This window comes from Mya arenaria, chromosome 17 (genome assembly GCF_026914265.1).
Source record: "Mya arenaria isolate MELC-2E11 chromosome 17, ASM2691426v1".
Classification (NCBI taxonomy): Eukaryota; Metazoa; Mollusca; class Bivalvia; order Myida; family Myidae; genus Mya; species Mya arenaria.
In genome coordinates, this window is record NC_069138.1 from 36,267,207 (window position 1) to 36,288,167 (window position 20,961).

At 35.9% G+C, this 20,961-nt stretch overlaps 1 protein-coding gene across 2 annotated transcripts; it reads left to right on the forward strand.

Annotated features, from left to right (window-relative positions):
* Positions 1-718: 718 nt before the first annotated feature.
* Positions 719-19,465, forward strand: LOC128222762 (uncharacterized). Of its 2 annotated transcripts, XM_052931873.1 has the most exons (11): positions 719-897; positions 1,896-1,956; positions 2,170-2,329; positions 2,647-2,772; positions 6,621-6,694; positions 15,778-15,900; positions 16,349-16,468; positions 16,752-16,809; positions 17,162-17,268; positions 18,092-18,201; positions 18,769-19,465. In XM_052931873.1, exons 2-11 carry the CDS (start codon positions 1,908-1,910, stop codon positions 19,159-19,161), a joined length of 1,320 nt encoding a protein of 439 aa, XP_052787833.1. In that variant the 5' UTR covers positions 719-897; positions 1,896-1,907; the 3' UTR covers positions 19,162-19,465. The 2 variants fall into 2 exon arrangements, with proteins under 2 accessions (XP_052787833.1, XP_052787834.1); XM_052931874.1 differs by lacking the exon at positions 1,896-1,956.
* Positions 19,466-20,961: the final 1,496 nt, after the last annotated feature.

Here is a 20,961-nt window from a genome sequence, read left to right on the forward strand (position 1 = left end):
AACCGAGCTCAACTGTGTTCATCAATCGTCAAAATAGAACAATAAGGACATTAACGAAGCTCATATAAGTACAAGGTCACTAAATTAAGCCTTGGAGAACAAAACCCGAGCCAACATAGGTGACATAGATAGAACATAACGAATTATATTCGACACTAACTTTGTACATAATTGAAACATAATGTACCATAATCAAGCTAAAATGTGTACATAGGTCATTTAATAAGACCATAAAGGAACATAACAGAGCTTCTCTGTTTTACATTCGTCACTGAATTGAATTCCGATTCCAAACGCGCCAATCAACTTCCGTACTTGGAATAGGCCTCTTTCAAACTTCTCTTTGGGACAAATCCCAGTAAATGAAGGCAATAAGGGGTTGACTAATGCTACCAGTAAACTTTATAATAATAATAATTGCTCTCCCATAAACGCATCACATTTTAAGTTACGTTTATTAAATTATTGCATGTTTGTCAATTGTTTTCCTTATGCATTTCGATTACTACCGCGTATTACTCTGACATGTAAATATTTGTTTACAACTGATTCCAAAATGCTGCAAGTCATGTTCGTGTACCGACATGTCAATTGAAAACACTCTTAACAAGCCTTTTTTGATGTACTCGACAGGTTCAAATTACACATTTTACGACTACATCAATGATTACGCAAAAGCAATTCCTTTCCTTATGCAATTCGTTCACTACCGCCTATTACGCTGACATGTAAATAGTTGTTTACAACTGACTCAAGAAGAAAATCTTAAATACAATATGCATGTGCATCAACAAGGAACATAATTTTTTAAAGACAGGGAACATAAATCAAACAGTGCAATTGGTCAAATATTTTAAATTTAATCCTAAGTGATATAACAAGAGAAAGATAACTAAGGTAAAATTTTCAAATTGTACTTTTCTTTTATTAAAGGTATTTGTTTAAACAATTTTTATATACATCGGAAGAATTGTTAATGTGTTCACATATTTCATTAGATAATATTACTGAAAAGAACATTTCAAAGAGTTAAAAACAAAACTAGCGACTATAATAAGTAGCGGCCTTTTCAATTGCCGTAAAACTTTTCCCAATGAAAGCGTTTCAGATAGATTTCACGATCTGCCATTATCGTTAACGTACCGATCAGAATAGCGACCAACTTAACGTTGAGTATCAGAAGCGATGCCGACCGATTACTTTGGTCGTACTAAGAATTTTTTAACTATCTCCTTAACGATCGCCTCTTAAAAGAACCCATAGTTGTACATCATCATCATCATCATCATCATCATCATCATCATCATCATCATCATCATCATCATCATCATCATCATCATCATTTGTTGTTTAAATAGTCACAAAGACTTGAAAACCTAAATTTGATAAACATATTTGCGACCATTAAAATCGCCATTACCGTCACAAAACAATTACTAAAGAAAACTGTTAATAAAATCGCTATACCACAACTCCAACATAATTTACGCAACGCAATTGGTTGAGGACTGGTCACGTGCTGACCCCATATTTTTCCATATTGGGCAACAAATTTATATCGTACAAAATTGGCGTCTATTATCCGGTTCCATTTGAAAAAATAAAACATTTAAACATGTAAACAGGTTGTCGACGTGATATAAACGATACGGTTTTAGTAGGTGACCCGATATGGGATATACGGGGCGCAGGAAACCATATTCGGGTTTGAGCTTCGCTCTCACACGATATGATTTCCTTTGCCCCGTATATCCCATGTTGGGTCACCTACTTACCCCGTAACTTATGATATATCATATCTGTGTTGCTTAAATGTAAACTATAATGGGCACTTGTATAAGTTTGTCGTTTGTTTTCTGATAGTTTATATCTTCATGTCATTTTTCTTTATGCAGCATTTTTTCAAAATGGAAAGACTTGGTCGCTGTCACGTACTCATTGTTCTGCTTTTTATTTGTAAGTCTCAAGCCAAACCATTTTAAAACTTAGAACCTTTTCGCATTCACCCCTCGAATTGAATGTATAAGTTAACGCCTTGGAATGGCTAAATGAATTTGAGCTGTCTAAGATTTTCTTCCCGATTTCTCACCTGTGATATCATCATATCTATTACAATATCTTGTAGAGAAGATGCTTAAAAATAATGAATCGTGGCGGTGTCTTTTACAGTGATCAGTGGGATAGATGAGAGTGAGGAAGTCTCTGTCGTTGTCGAAGATAGGAATGGGGATTCTACCACTACCACAACCGTGAAAGTTGACAACCCAACAGACTGTAATAAGGTTTTCCTTATTATTGTGACAGGATCAGGACCGTTCAATTATGTGATGTATGTTGTTTTTTAATGAAGAATTTATTAATATTTTTTATACTAATGTAGTAAAATAATTATGTTTGTTCATTATTATTGAATTTTAAATAAGAACGTAATTCTTTTCATCGAATATACTGAAATATACAGTTTGGGCGCGAAAACACACACACATGCACACACGCCCTTTCCCTTTTCCCCCCTCCCAAACACATACAAAATGTTAATAGTTGTCATTATATTGCCAGAACGATTTATCTTCTTTGATAGATGCATTAATCGAACTTAAAAGATAAACTCGCCTAAATGTCTTATCATGTATGTTCTTTTTCTAGAGCTACTGGCAACACAGGTGATGCCTTTACCACTGCCCTAGATACAAATAGCGGTGATGAGATACTACAGTGTAACATGGCAACTATAAGAACCAATGCGATTGTCTCGTACAGCTTGTCAATAACGTAAGTTCTCATTTAGTTACATAAATCATCAGTCAATTACACGACACTGATTGTAAGTCAACCATTTGAGTGAAAATAAAGGTGCTTAATATTCTATTGAAATATGATTATGACGAAGTGTTTTTTCCCCGTAAGCTCACTGTTGTATACTCCAACAGTTTTGCTATTTGTTTCCAAACCTGTCATTCTTAGTATTTATGTCTGACACGTACAAAGGGTCATCTAAGGCAGTGATAGTGTATTTATCGTTCTAAAATTATTAGCTCTGCTTTTGTTTTAACCCGTTTCAATGTATCATGTAGATAGAAGTATAACATATGATGGCGCGATATGTTGTTCATAAACGGGCAGGGTCCAACAAACAGACATATTTATCGTTTGTCATATAATAAATCAAAAGAATAAGAGCAGAATAAGAAACACTACCTATAGTTTTGTTATGCGGTAAAATCTTAACTCTCAAAAAACCATTAGCAATGATAAGCTTTCACGAGCCCAATAATTACGGTATCGGAAATACGTCATTGTATTTGGCTCCCTGCTTTGTCTGTGTAAACGTTTGTTTATAACAGCTTCAATGGGTATCACGGAGATGTGCTTTATTAAGATCAGGTGAAAACCAAACCTTTTCTCGCTCATTATAATTGGACAAAAGTAGTACAAAACATGCTCGTTTGTGAAAATCTATTTTTTAAACATGCCCATGTGTAAGGATTTAAACCCAAACATTTCCGGTTGGCGGACCCTATCCGTTTCTATGTCTTACATTGAATATGATACGATAAAATTTAAGCCATATACTCACGTACCTTCATGCAAATGAGAGAAATCAATTGGAACATAAATATATGAAGACTTCATTCAACTGTAGCCACGGGCTGAGAAGATAAATCAATATCATGTTGTTATATAGTGTTCCCCCCATACAAGGAGAGTTATCAATATAATGCAGTCCACACTCCCCGCAACATCTTTCCATGGAGAGTTATCAATAGTATGCTGCCCATACTCCCCTGTGATATCCTGCTATGAAGAATTATCAATATAATGCTATCCACACTCCCCCGTAATATCCTGCCAAGTAGAGTTATCAATATAATGCAGTCCACCCTCCCCCGTAATATCCTGCCAAGGATATTGATCGATATTATGCTGGCCACACTCCCCCGTAATATCCTGCCAATGAGAGTTATCAATATAATGCAGTCCACCCTCCCCCGTAATATCCTGCCAATGAGATTGATCGATAATATGCTGTCTACAATCCTCCGTAATATCCTGCCAAGGAGAGTTATCAATATTATGCAATCCATACTCCCCCGTGACATCCTGCCAATCAGAGTTATCATAATCATGCAGTCCACACTCCACCGTTACATTCTGCCGAGTGGAGTTATCAATATAATGCGGTCCACCCTCCCCATAACATCCTGCCAAGCAGAGTTATCATTATTGTGCAGTCCACAGTCCACCGTTACATTCTGCGAAGGAGAGTTATCAATATAATGCGGTCCACCCTCCACATAACATCGTGCAAGTAGAGTTATCATTATTGTGCAGTCTATACTCCCCCGTTACATTCTGCCGAGTGGAGTTATCAATATAATGCGGTCCACACTCCCCGCAACATCTTGCCATTGGAGAGTTATCAATATCATGCAGTCCTCACTCTCCCGTTACATCCTGCCAAGCAGAGTAATCATTATTATGCAGTCCACACTCCACCGTTACTTCTGCCAAGTGGAGTTATCAATATAATGCGGTCCACACTCTCCGCAACATCTTGCCATAGAGGGTTATCAATATTATGCTGCCCATACTCCCCTGTGATATCCTGCTATGAAGAATTATCAATATAATGTTATTCACACTCCCCCGTTATATCATGCCAAGGAGAGTTATCAATATAATGCAGTCCACACTCCCCATTATTATCCTGTCAATGAGATTGATCGATATTATGCTGTCTACAATCCTCCGTAATATCCTGCCAAGGAGAGTTATCAATATTATGCAATCCGTACTCCACCGTTACATTCTGCCAAGTGGAGTTATCAATATAATGCGGTCCACCCTCCCCATAACATCCTGCAAGTAGAGTTATCAATATAATGTCTACTCCCCGTAACATCCTTCCAAGTGGAGTTATCAATATAATGCAGTCCACACTCCACATCCTCCTGCCAAGTAGAATTATCAATATAATGCAGTTTAACCCCCCCCCCCCTCCTCCGGCCAAGGAGAGTTATAAATATAATGCAGTCCATACTCCCCCTCCTTCTGCCAAGTCGAGCTATCAATATAATGCAGTCGACACTCCCCCTCCTCCAGCCAAGTAGAGTTATCAATATAGTGCAGTTCACACTCCCTCTCCTCCTGCCAAGTAGAGTTATCAATATAATGCAGTCCACACTCCCCCTACTCCTGTCAAGGAGAGTAATCAATATTATGAAGTCCAGACCCCCCTCTTGCCAAGTAGAATTATCAATATAATACAGTTCACACGCCCCCTCCTCCAACCAAGTAGAATTATCAATATAATACAGTCCACACTCCCCCTCCTCAAGCCAAGTAGAATTATCAATATAGTGCAGTTCACACTCCCTCTCCTCCTGCCGAGTAGAGTAATCAATATAATGCAGTCCACACTCCCCCTCCTCTTGCCAAGTAGAATTATCAATATAATGCAGTCCACACTCCACCTCTTCCTGCCGAGAAGAGTATCAATATAATGCAGTCCACACTCCCTCTCCTCTTGCCTAGTAGAATTATCAATATAATGCAGTCCGCACTCCCCCTACTCCAGCTAAGAAGAATTATCAATATAATACAGTCCACACTCCCCCTCCTCCAGCCGAGTAGAATTATCAATATAATACAGTCCCCCCTCTCCTCCTAACAAGGAGAATTATCAATATTTAATGCATGAAGACTCTCCAGTAAATTCGTGTCAAAGAGAGTTTAATGTTTTTGTCAACCACACAACATTAACATATGAAATCACACAAAATCGTGCTAAAGAGAATTGCCCACATAATAGAAATATAATTTTATATTGTTTCCCAATAACAACACTAATATAACATTTTATGAAAAACTCTTAGAATCGTGCCAACGAGAGGTGTTCAAACAATGATATAATATATATTTTCTCTTAAATACATTCAAGGCGCATTCAAGGCTCACAATATAGGTTGATGCAAAAACATGTTGTTGTTGTTTATGGATGGTAATTCACTATCATGTTTATCTTAAATCATATGTTTGTTGCTGTGGTTGTTTTTAGATGGTTATGCATTATCATGTTTATCTTAAATCATATGTTTGTTGCTGTTTTTTTTTACATTAAAGCCACATGACAATGCATTTAAACTTAAAACATATCGGGTCCTCACGGATGTTTGGCGCTTAGGGATAGTTTGCCCTCGTGGATATTGGGCACTCATGGATAGTGGGCCCTCGTAGATGGCGCTCAGGGATACTGTGCCCTCGTGGATATTGGGCCCTCACGGATGGCGGTCAGGGATATTGTTCCCTCGTGGATATTGGGCCCTCGTGGGTATTGGGCCCTCGTGAACATGTTACTTTCGTTCACAAGGATATTGAGGCCAGAATAGGTATAGGGCTCTCATGAATAGTGAGACCTCTTAAATAGCGGGGCCTTATAGATATTGTGATCTTATGAATCTCATGAATATTTGGACCTATTGAATATTCAGGCTCATGCATAGTTGGGACTCATGGACATTCGGTGTGCCTTACCAACTGGACAGGTTTTCAATTAATCGACAAGAGAAAGAATTAGTTTATTTATTTTCCCATCTTCACACTTCTCGCTTTTGTTCCAGTATCACTGATACTAGCGACTCAACGGCAACCACCCAAACTGTTACCGTGACTGTTGAAAACCTCGTTATTCCAAGTAAGTAGATCCTTACATTTTATTTAAGTTTAAATATCCAGCCATTTGGGAAACCACAATGTCTAAGTTTGATGTATGATTATGTATTACTACATCTGTCTTATATTGAGATTTCTCATGTCATAGTGTCTAGCTATTAGCATGTCTAAATTGCATGTTATTATGTCGTAATGGCATACAATGATGTAAATGGCATGTTATCATGTCTAAATGGCATACAATCATGTAAATGGCATGCTATTATGTCTAAATAGCATACAATAATGTCTAAATTGTATGATCGTTTGTCAAATAAACATATTATTATGGCTACATTACTTGTTTTATGTCACTCTGTCAAGCTTTTATGTTTGATCGGTGTATTACTATAACTAATAAGCATGTTGTCTTGTCTGATTGATATGTAAACGTTTTAATTTGACATGTTATTGTGTCAATAAAAATATTATCAAGTCCAATTTACATGGCAATATGTCTATCAGACGTCTTATCCACAGGTCCCTTTATCTTGTTAATACACCATGGAAGCATGACAAATATTCGTTATTTTGTTGATTTAGTTATTGATAACATGTACGAACAACACTAATTATTTGTAGATAAATATTATATCTATATTATGACCTCTCCTCATATTCTTTTTTAAAAACAGATAACATATAAAACATAGATTGCAGTGGCAGTATGGGATGGTAATTAAAAGTAAGGTCGAGGATATCACATTGTAATGGTCAAAACTAACAATGAGTCAGTTAAACATAATAGCATATCCGTCAGACATCATAACCATATGCCACGTGGTCATCATAACAAGCTTTGTGGGCATCATCACATGCAATGTAGACACCACAACAAGCCATGTAGAAATCATAACATGACATGTATGCATCATAATACACCATTTAGACGTCATAAATACCATGTAGACATCATAACATGCCATGTAGACTTCATAACATGACCTTAGGACATTATAACATGCCATGTAGACATCATAACACGCCATGTGGCCATTATAACATGCCATGTAGACATCATAACACGCCATGTGGCCATTATAACATGCCATGTAGACATCATAACACCCCATGTGGGCGTTATAACATGCCATGTAGACATCATACCATGCCATGTAAACATCATAACACGCCATGTGGGCATTATAACATGCCATGTAGACATCATAACACGCCATGTGGGCATTATAACATGCCATGTATACATCATAACACCACATGTGGGCGTTAAAACATACCATGTAGACATCATAACATGACCTTAGGACATCATAACATGCCATGTAGACATCATAACACGTCATGTGGGCATTATAACATGCCATGAAGACATCATACCATGCCATTTGGACATCATAACTTGACCTTAGGACATCATAACATGCCATGTAGACATCATAACATGCCATTTAGATATCAAAACACCCCATGTGGGCGTTATAACATGCCATGTGGACATCATACCATGCCATTTGGACATCTTGACCTTAGGACATCATTACATGCCATGTAGACATCATAACATGCCATGTAGACATCATAACATGACATATGGACATCATTAAATGCCATGTGGACATCAAAACATGCCATGTGGACATCATAACTTGCCATGTAGACATCATAACATGCCATGTAGACATCAAAACATGCCATGTGGACATCATAACATGCCATGTGGACATCAAAACATGCCATGTAGACATCATAACTTGCCATGTAGACATTATAACATGCCATGTAGACATCATAACTTGCCAGGTAGACATCATAACATGCCATGTGGACATCATAACATGACATGTGGACATCAAAACTTGCCATGTGGACATCAAAACATGCCATGTAGACATCATAACATGCCATGTAGACATCATAACATGACATAAGGACATCATGACATGCCATGTGAACATCAAACATGCCATGTGGACATCAAAAAATGCCATGTGGACATCAAAACATGCCATGTAGACATTAAAACATGCCATGTGGACATCATAACATGCCATGTGGACATTAAAACATGCTATGTGGACATCAAAACATGCCATGTGGACATCAAAACATGCCATGTGGACTTCATAACATGCCATGTAGACATCATAACATGACATGTAGACATCATAACATGCCATGTGGACATCAAAACATGCCATGTGAACATCATAACATGCCATGTGGACATCAAAACATGCCATGTGGACTTCATAACATGCCATGTGGACATCAAAACATGCCATGTAGACATCATAACATGCCATGTGGACATCAAAACATGCCATGTGGACATCAAAACATGCCATGTGGACATCAAAACTTGCCATTTGGACATCATAACATGCCATGTGGACATCATAACATGCCATGTGGACATCAAAACATGCCATGTGGACATCAAAACATGCCATGTGGACATCATAACATGCCATGTGGACATCATAACATATCATGTGGACATCAAAACATGCCATGTGGACGTCAAAACATGCCATGTGGACATCAAAACATGCCATGTGGACATCATAATATGCCATGTGGAAATCAAAACATGCCATGTAGACATCAAAACATGCCATGTGGACATCAAAACATGACATGTGGACATCATAACTTGCCATGTATACATCATAACATGCCATGTGGACATCAAAACATGCCATGTAGACATCATAACATGCCATGTGGACATCATAACGTGCCAAGTAGACATCATAACATGACATGTGGACATCAAAACTAGCCATGTGGACATCAAAACATGCCATGTATACATCATAACATGCCATGTAGACATCATAACATGACATAAGGACATCATTACATGCCATGTGGACATCAAAACTTGCCATGTGGACATCAAAACATGCCATGTGGAAATCAAAACATGCCATGTGGACATCAAAACATGCCATGTAGACATTAAAACATGCCATGTGGACATCATAACATGCCATATGGACATCATAACATGCCATGTAGACATCATAACATGACATGTAGACATCAAAACATGCCATGTGGACATCAAAACATGCCATGTGGACATCAAAACATGCCATGTGGACATCAAAACATGCCATGTGGACATCAAAACATGCCATGTGGACATCATAACATGCCATGTGGACATTAAAACATGCCATGTGGACATCAAAACATGCCATGTGGACATTAAAACATGCCATGTGGACATCAAAACATGCCATGTGGACATTAAAACATGCCATGTGGACATCAAAACATGCCATGTGGACATTAAAACATGCCATGTGGACATCATAACATGCCATGTGGACATCAAAACTTGCCATTTGGACATCATAACATGCCATGTGGACATCATAACATGCCATGTGGACATCAAAACATGCCATGTGGACATCATAACATGCCATGTGGACATCATAACATGCCATGTGGACATCAAAACATGCCATGTGGACATCAAAACATGCCATGTGGACATCATAACATGCCATGTGGACATCATAACATGCCATGTGGACATCAAAACATGCCATGTGGACATCAAAACATGCCATGTGGACATCAAAACATGCCATGTGGACATCATAACATGCCATGTGGACATCATAACATGCCATGTGGACATCAAAACTTGCCATTTGGACATCATAACATGCCATGTGGACATCATAACATGCCATGTGGACATCAAAACATGCCATTTGGACATCATAACATGCCATGTGGACATCATAACATGCCATGTGGACATCAAAACATGCCATGTGGACATCAAAACATGCCATGTGGACATCATAACATGCCATGTGGACATCATAACATGTCATGTGGACATCAAAACATGCCATGTGGACATCAAAACATGCCATGTGGACATCAAAACATGCCATGTGGACATCATAACATGCCATGTGGACATCAAAACATGCCATGTGGACATCAAAACATTCCATGTAGACATTAAAACATGCCATGTGGACATCATAACATGCCATGTGGACATTAAAACATGCCATGTGGACATCAAAACATGCCATGTGGACATTAAAACATGCCATGTGGACATCATAACATGCCATGTGGACATCAAAACATGCCATTTGGACATCATAACATGCCATGTGGACATCATAACATGCCATGTCGACATCAAAACATGCCATGTGGACATCAAAACATGCCATATGGACATCATAACATGCCATGTGGACATCATAACATGCCATGTGGACATCAAAACATGCAATGTGGACGTCATAACACGCCATGTGGACATCATAACATGCCATGTGGACATCAAAACATGCCATGTGGACATTAAAACATGCCATGTGGACATCATAACATGCCATGTGGACATTAAAACATGCCATGTGGACATCGAAACATGCCATGTGGACATCAAAACATGCCATGTGGACATCATAACATGCCATGTGGACATCAAAACATGCCATGTGGACATCAAAACATGCCATGTAGACATTTAAACATGCCATGTGGACATCATAACATGCCATGTGGACATTAAAACATGCCATGTGGACATCAAAACATGCCATGCGGACATCAAAACATGCCATGTGGACATCAAAACATGCCATGTGGACATCAAAACATGCCATGTGAACATCATAACATGCCATGTGGACATCATAACATGCCATGTGGACATCAAAACATGCCATGTGGACATCAAAACATGCCATGTGAACATCATAACATGGCATGTGGACATCAAAACATGCCATGTGGACATCAAAACATGCCATGTGGACATCAAAACTTGCCATGTGGACATAAAAACTTGCCATGTATACATCATAACATGCCATGTGGACATCAAAACCTGCCATGTGGACATCATAACATGCCATGCGACATCAAAACATGCCATGTGGACATCATAACATGCCATGTTGACATCAAAACATGCCATGTGGACATCAAAACTTGCCATGTGGACATCAAAATAATGCCATGTAGACATCATAACATGCCATGTCGACATCAAAACATGCCATGTGGACATGAAAACATGCCATGTGGACATCAAAACTTGCCATGTAGACATCATAGCATGCCATGTGGACATCAAAGCATGCCATGTGGACATCAAAACTTGCCATGTAGACATCATAACATGCCATGTGGACATCAAAACATGCCATGTGGACATCAAAATTTGCCATGTGGACATCATAACATGCCATGTGGACATCAAAATTTGCCATGTGGACATCATAACATGCCATGTAGACATCATAACTTGCCACGTGGACATCAAAACATGTGCTGAATAGGTAATACATTTTGTAGTAGAATTGTCAACTTTTGGAAATACTGTCAATGTCTGAAAATATATATACAGGGTGTAAATAGTTTTCTTTAAAAGTTGAAGTTCTCAAGTATGTATGATAGTACTCGCACAAACCAAATTGTACATGCCTTCCTTGGCTTGTATGTAAACTCATATGATTGTTCGATTCATAAATTCGCCTTCTCTTTCGTACTGCAATAGAAAAGAAGTACGTTGATTACGTCACAAACTAAACATACACGCTATTTCGTTCCAACTTAATAATGAACAACCAATATATTGGCGATTCAACCAATATCATAAGTACGATACACTATGGAATTAAAACGTCCAATATCTGGGGCAAAATATCATCCCATAGATTTAAATAAATGATATTGAAATTAAATGAAAAACACTTTATACATATTTACTGTTTATCCCCGGTCTAGGAAAAACGCATACTAATTAGAGTTAACATTGTTCCTCATTGATTTCGGAAAATAATCAGCCATTCGTTTGTGTACTGTATTATACATACAAGTATTTGCACATGAAACACAAAAGACGCTGCTTTTCATTAGCAGAATTGAAGAGACAATTAAACATATTTACTTTTGCATGTTCAATGTCTTCATTTCAAAAATAGTTATTGCATTCATTGCACAGGAAACACTTTACTTTGTATGCACCAATTATTACTTTATTATATAGTCATTTAACACATAAAACAGCCGAATTAAATATATCATTCAAATTAGAAAGAAGAAATAATTTGAAAATGACCTCCAGCACCTGACTTTGATACTACTAAAAAATATTGTACCATGTATCCCGGAAGCTATATGAGAGTGTCGTATTTTTACTTTATAACATTTTATCTCATCATTTTGTCTGCAAATCTTATTCAAATTGTAGATTAAATCGGTACTTGACTATGGAACGCCTAAGCTATGTGATACATTCAATTTTCATTTGCATATATACTTAATTTTATTCAGGTATAACGTCTGTATATGTAGTTTATAAATAACAACTTTAAGCTTAAACCTTATTTTATAAGAATGAAACGACATGATAAAAATTCATTATATAAAGCTAAGACTCCGCTTTATAAGGCTAGTTCAGCATTATATAAAGATAAAACTTTATTGTATAAAGCTACGACTTTGCTATATACAGCTTAAATCTCAATATATAAAAATTAAACTTCCTTATCTAAAGCTAAGACTTCGCAATATCAAGCTTTACCCTCATTATACAATGGTAGAGCGTCATTAAATAAAAAAATTAAAAAAAATTAAGTCAAAACATATAAAAACCATATGATTCTGAATAGGCTAAGTGTTATTCGATTGTTTCTAAGATTAAAAAGTACGTTTTTCACTAGATTACCATATACAAAATTCATTTCAAAGTTGACAATGTGTACTTTTTGAACAAAAAAAATACACGGTATAGGAAATTAAAACCTTAATTTCAATGAAAGCTTGATATAAACATATGCTCTCCTATTTTGATACTGAATGGAAAACATGCAGCATTCAATTGAACATTGTGATACTCGAAAATGCATTATATTTAACTTCCATTGTGTAGGAAAGGCGTGGACCTTCTTAGTATTACTGTTTTGTTCATCAAAACACAGGAGAAGGTCTGTATCCTCCAAAATAACATTTTATGACACGACGGGAAGATTTTAACATATTCTTCCTTGAACAACGATTAGTCAATGTGCTTCTCTTGCGATGATTTTATTTCGTAATTGGTTATATAGATTAAATTCATGACTGCTTAACAGATTGAAGGATTTAGATATCATATATTGCGGAAAATATTTTCAAAGTTTCGGTATTTTCATTGAATCGGAAAACGGGAGAAGTCAGAAATGAATGTGTCTTGAGTACGTATTCTTGTTGTAACGCGTATTTTTGTATTTTAAAAAGAAACATAAAATGCGAAGAAAAGGTCGTGAACAAGTTGCATTTAGAGAAATGTTTAATACTTCTTTTATATCAAACATTACAAATATTGAATGTATCGAATGAAATGTGATAAACAATAGCAATTAATCAACAATCAGTAATTTACTTTTAACAGTTTTATGGAAATCGAAATTTTATAGCCCATACTTGATCCAATGATTTGTCCAATTTGATACTTGTATTAACCAATACCCGACCAAAACAATCGTGCGAAAATGCAACCTCTCGAGAGATATGTATATGATCATTTTTGCTTATTGTAGCGACTTAATACTCACTTAAAATAACTACCATGAGCTTTATATGTTTGCCATCTTCTCATGTGTGCGAGCAAAGTGATGTCTGGCTGAAAAACATGTCTTTTTCTCATGTGTGGCAAAAAGGAGTGCCAGAGCGGTGACGCCGAACTTCATTGACGTATGTTTCATCAAAGATAGATACAATCGTGTAAAAATATCACTTTTGCTTTTACTTCCTGCTGACAATATATTATATTCCTTAATAGACTGAGTGGTTTTGTACATGATTTGTTGTCATCCGAGCTGCGATTGTTGATGTTTACTCGTACTTTGTTGATAATTGATGGGACAAGCGTGAGTTTTCGGCCCTACCAACTAGGTTAAGCCCCCACTACTCTTTTTTCACTGACCGTTTCAAGGTGGTAGTGCAATCATTTAACGGTAATGCAAATTTTGATGAGAGTATGGCTTGTTTGTGATGGACGATAAGTTAGTTCCTTATTCCTTATTCAAAATAAATAATTGTAGATATGCATAAAATCCCTTCTTTGTTATGTGTTTTGTAATTTCATAACAATTAAACAAATTTGTAAATAAAATAATGCACGAACATAGAAAAAAAATCAAATAAGGAATAAAGAACTAGTTCCCTTTTCCTTATTCAAACTCGAATAAGGAATAAAAACTTTTCTACGTAAAACATTTTTTTTTAAAAATAACTATGCAGAATTGGTCTACATCAAAGGTTTACAGAAATGCATTGTCCATTCAAGAGAGTGTTGGTGCTTAAAGTGCTTTAAAAACGCTCCAAAATCCGAATAAGTAACATAATTTACGAAAAATACTCAATTTCAAAGTGCTTAATTTGCACATTTTTGACGGAATATCAAAAATTGATCTTATTAAACAATTTGAATAAATGCATTGACTTATTTAAAGGGATGGAGAGTTTCAATTACTTAATAACGCACACTTAGTCGAATAAGGAATAAGGAACTAGTTCCCTATTCCTTATTCAGACTCGAATAAGGAACAGAAACGGTGAATTTTCAACTTTTTTAAAAAGACATTTTTTGATCAAATAACTATGCAGAAGTAGTCTACATAAAAAGTTTAAAGAAATGCATTGTATATTCAATAGAGTGTTAGTATTTAAAGAGCTTTAAAAAGTACCAAACTCCGAATAAGGGACAGAAATCTTGAAAACGTCAAAAAGTTAACTTACTCGTTTGATCACTTTTCGACAAAATAACTAATAACCGAATAAGGAACAGAATTTACGAAAAAATACTGAATTTCAAAATGTTTCAACCATGTTCGTCGTCACCAGGCCATATTCGTGGTGGAGAAGATCCGAAAGAAAAAGGAATAAGGAATAAGGAACTAACTTATCGTCCATTTGTTTGTGGTGTTTGTATTTGTGTATGAAGTTTGTTTTTGGAGTTTGTATCTTAGACTACTAGTAATGTCCCTGAATTTTTCATTGTATTATCATTTTCATACTTTCGACGTACATTGCTTTTGTGGTTATTTCAATCACTTCTAATTAAAGCCTCCAGCTGTTCTTGTTCTGCCGGAAACTACCTGTGTGATGACGATAAGACATGCATCCCCAAAGGGAAATTGTGTGACGGTGAACAGCAGTGCCCGGACGGGGATGATGAAAAAAACTGCTGTGAGTATTCAATATGATATTGCCTCATCCGAATATTTAAGCTCCTATCATAAAGCATACTGTCAGTATACACCGGGTTCAGATGAATGCGAAAAATAAGACATGGTCTAACAGGACAGCCGTGCGTCTTGTTCCCAGCAATTCTTTCATAGCAGTTTTTCACGGCGGCGGTGCTGCTAACAACCTTCATTGAGCGCCATATAAGTATGTACAGAAAACCGTGCGCAAAATCTTTAACCGAGTTTCTAGGTGTTAAGATTGTTTTCCGAATAACTGTAGAGTAGGTCGTATAATTCAGTGACCGTGCTTAAATTGCAACATTTTTACATGAATGTTCTCAGAATAACAAATGTTGGTACATAATAATATGGTCCGGCACGAACAAAAAAGTGCCATCTTCTCAATATACATATCATCTTTAAACCATTATCACTTAAAACTTTCCCAGTCAGCCGGTGTGCGTTTGGCCAGATAATATGCCCAGGGACTGGAAATTGCGCAAACGTATGCAACAACATCACTGAGTGTGATAGGAAAGAGGATGAACAAAACTGTGCCTTTGAAAAAGGTATGTAAAGGTTACAAATAACCACATAATAGTTGCAACGTATTTAAATTGCGGTCCGGGATTTTTAAATGATAATTAATAATAATTTAGTGATTCTTGACCATAATGTCGTAAAAGTGTGAAATCTTAAAATGAAAATGCGTTTTGTTTTATGCATCGACTAAAATCAACACTAGACTGCATTTACATGTTTTAATTCAGCATGATAAAGTTTACCAGTGAAGAAAAATACTAAATGTACAACCTTTAACTGCAAATATTTTCCTTTTAATTTTCATTACAGAACCTGGCCCTTCAGCTGAAGAAACAGAACAACGACTGCGAGATCTGATACGCCAAATGTATTATAATGAGTTTGGTCCCAAGCTTAAGTTTTACGTCAAATTATGGCCCCACTGCTACGTACATGTGCTCCGATGCTTTAACTGCTTTGTGGTGATATGCTTGCAGACATGATGCCGCTTCGTAACATGAGCAGTCGCCACCCCGATCATGCATCTTGTCCAATAATTTGACACGGTTGTCAGTTAATCCGTACGATAATGAATCCTTTTGCTTTCATTATGTTACAAGACACTGGTTAACTGATAGCTTGATTGAGGGATTGCTTGTTGTCAATCAAAACCAGAAACAATATAATGTTGTTGAAGACAACTCACATATTACACTGGTATAATAGTTCATGTATTTTAGCTGTAACGAGCCACTTCGTATTGATGATTTGGAACGTGATGGTTGGATGATGGTGTTTAGGGCAACGTCTGCGAATGGTAATCAAGTCTATCCAGCGTATGCAAACGGTAAATTATCTCTCTGTCTGTTAGACAATAGCAATACAGTCAATGTATTATATATGGGTGCTTCACTGTTGTCGCTATTTTTGCCGGAGTCGGTCTCTTTCAAACATTTTAACATTTGGCCATGATTTAAAGCCTTAAAAACTGAATGGATCATTTTAAGCGCAGCTTTATAAAATTGGTTTTGAGATAAACTGAATAGCTGAAGAATAACTGTGAAATGGACAGGATTTGAACAATGACTGCTTGGAGTTTCACCCTGTTTTCGTATATTTGCAATGGACACGAAACTAGCATGTTGTACAACTCTAGCAGAGTTTATTTTCTTACATAACACCCCTTTACCAACAGCGACAACAGAATCCAATTGGTGTAGTGTATTCATTAAAGATTGCAAAATTGGAAGTTGTGCCTCCGAATTTCATTAATACTAACAAAAATAGAGTCCTGATGATACTTTTGATGAGGATTCATTAAATATTTGTATTCTGTTTATGGCGCTTTAGTGTTTATGTATTTAGTACATCGTCGTTTTGGCCATCGCCTTGTGTCGCTAAATAGGGTTTATATTTTTTTTATAATTTCCGACTAGAGCGCTTTTTAATATAGTTTGTATTAAAGACAAAGACAATGCATGTGAATTGGATCATATAAGTGTCTTATTATCCTTTTGTCCTATACAGGTTCAGTTACGATATGATAGTGTAACAAGTTTAACAGTGCGTGATATTGAAAATGTTTTTTAACTTCATGAACTTAAAAACCATGGTGTCATTTAAAGGCATCATGTTGCTGCATGAACTAATCACTGGACTCAATTTTACAGGCTACCAAACGACAACGATTAAACCGATCGACATGGACAGGTCTTACGACAGCCACTACAGACTAAGACAGCTTGAGACCGTTTGGAACAATGGTCTCGTCGTCAATAAGGTTATTTAACGATATTTCTTTCATCGTGTTTTAATATTATGTCCCTGACCCGTCTGTCCCGATGCTTAATTTAGTCAACAAAATGAGATGAATCAACCTCCTTGCTACAATTAAATAATCAAGTTGTAGTTTTACATTCAGTCTCTATTGATCAGCAGAATTTTTTTTATAAAACGTGCCCCAATTTCTCGAAACTTCTTAAGCTTAACAGGCTTAAGTTGTTTATTTCAATTGGCCAAAATACATACTTATAGTGATTTTTTGTAAATGAAAAAATGGTTTATTGTGATAATCGTAACGATAATTCCTATCTAAAGTATTAACACTTTAAAAGGACTATATAAAACTAAAAATATTGAAAGACAAAAATAGTGGGGTTAGCTTAATCCTGTTATAAGGGACTTAAAATTTTTCGAAAAATTGGGGCCGTAAGTCAAGTTTTAAACATGCAATCTTATCAATCTTACTATGATTTAACTAAATGCTTATTAGAGTGTCCTTATATTAACATGATCACGCAAAACTAGGAAGAATTGGTTATTTATATTACATGTATGTGGTATACAGGTAAAAGTTGGCCTGTACAAGAACAATCGAGAAGTCGGTTATATAATCTTCAATGGGGTTGGCAGCAACTACACAAACTGGTTTCAATCATCACGGATCATGGAGTCAACATGGTCGGACCTTACTCCCGCAGCCATGTACAACGTTTTCTCTATCAAGGGTGACCTGAAAAATGGGAAGCTCAACAGGCGGTTCTTCATCAATGAGGTATATGACGGCTGTAATGGTGACATCGGCCACCTTGTGATCATCGATGAATCAAAAATGAACAAATGTAGGATGGATAAACATGCTAAAACTCCAATGATTCTTTATTCGGAGAGCAACTCAAACACCTTCTGGAAGAATGGCTTGTATGGAACTGCTGACTACTTTGCAGTGTTTGTTATGTAATTGCGATTGAACCTGCTTTCAAAGTAACTTAAATTTAAAGGGTTTAACTGTCGTTATTTAGGGCGCATGTCTACAACTCTTTAAAGCAATGCAATTATCGAAAAACAACAACACCTGACATGCTTTGTTATTTGTTGAAAATTACTTTACCATCAAAAGCATTACATGCTTGAAATACATATTCTTATATGATTTTTTTTTGTTATTTATGTTGACTCGAATAACATTCTTAGTAATACCAATATCGAAAACATATTCTGCAATATTTATGACTGTTCTTGTAATAAAAAGGCGACTTACGTGATGATTTTAATTTTAAAATAATTAATTACCCTTCTTTAGATGGTGATGTTCCTTTTTCACCATCATATGGTGTTTTTATTGCACAGTTGATACGATTTGCTAGAATATGTACAGATGTAAAAAAATAGCTCTCGCAGTAAACTTATGACGCAAAAACTTCTAAAACAGGGTTTCCGATATTTTAAATTAAGGAAAACTTTCTCAAAATTTGTTAATGGTCATTATAATCTCATATCAAAGTACAAAAGTAGTCTTAAATCGCTCATTGCTCATCCCGATTTTTATGGTGATGTTTTAAAGAAAATTCGTAAAATTAGAATGTTTCCAGCAGTTAGTTGGGCAAATAAACTTAATGAATTACTTGGATTTTATTTAAACCGTGGATATAAAGGCAATATTTTGAAGAGCACTTGCCTTCTTGTTTTTGAAGATGAGTACCTAAAACAAAATATTGGGTTGAATATAGCATCCTTTCATAACTAAACTTTCAGTGCTTTGATTTTTATGAAGAATTTGCTAATTCATGTTATCTTTAAAACCTTTTTTTGCGGACACGTGTTGACTGACTCCGAGTGTTTTGGCTGTGACTTAATTTTCTTCAAATATTTTACGTTTTAAAATCATTTGGAAGGAGAGAATAGCATATACAAGTCGCTTTTATTTTTAATATTGTTTTTCTTTATTTGTTCCCAGTTTTAGTACAATGATGCTTTTCATTATGAAACTCTATGATCACACAGTTTTAAACCTTTTATTTTATAAGGCAGACTATGTGTGATGTTTTTGGTTTCTAACGATGACTGCATCGTATCTTTGAAAAGTATTTGCATTAGGTGCTCTGAATTGTTTCCCTCCGTCTGCAGATAGAGTTGGGATCTCTAATCATTGAAGTACTTGGGGTTTACCTTTTCGCTTTTTATTATTATTTGTTTTATTGATAAGTTTCCTCAAGTTAATGCATACTTTGATAAGATTTACCTTTTGCGTTTTATCTTTATTAAGAATTGTTGGGATAAGAGTGAGGTTTGTGCACATAAACTGGTTTAAACCCCCAGTAAATTTACATTTTACTGACCGTTCCAAGGCGGTACCTAACAATTCTTGATAAACATACCAATTATATATATATATATATATATATATATATATATATATATATATATATATATATATATATATATATATATATATATATATATATATATATATATATATATATATATAGTATTCATGCACTGTGCTGTTTGTAGAGTTTTGTGCTGTTCTATGTTTCTTGTTTGTGATTTTGTGTTTTATGTCTTTGGCGTTTGCCCATTGCCACTAAACCGGGTTTATGTTTAAACTTTTTGCTACTGAGCATGTTTCTGTAGCTTTTTGCATATATATTTACATTGCTTTCCAAGCACTACAAATCATGTAATCAATTATGACTGATTATGTAGAAGTCATTGTTATTAACTTAAACAACCACTGGAAAAAACTGTCAATTTATCAATG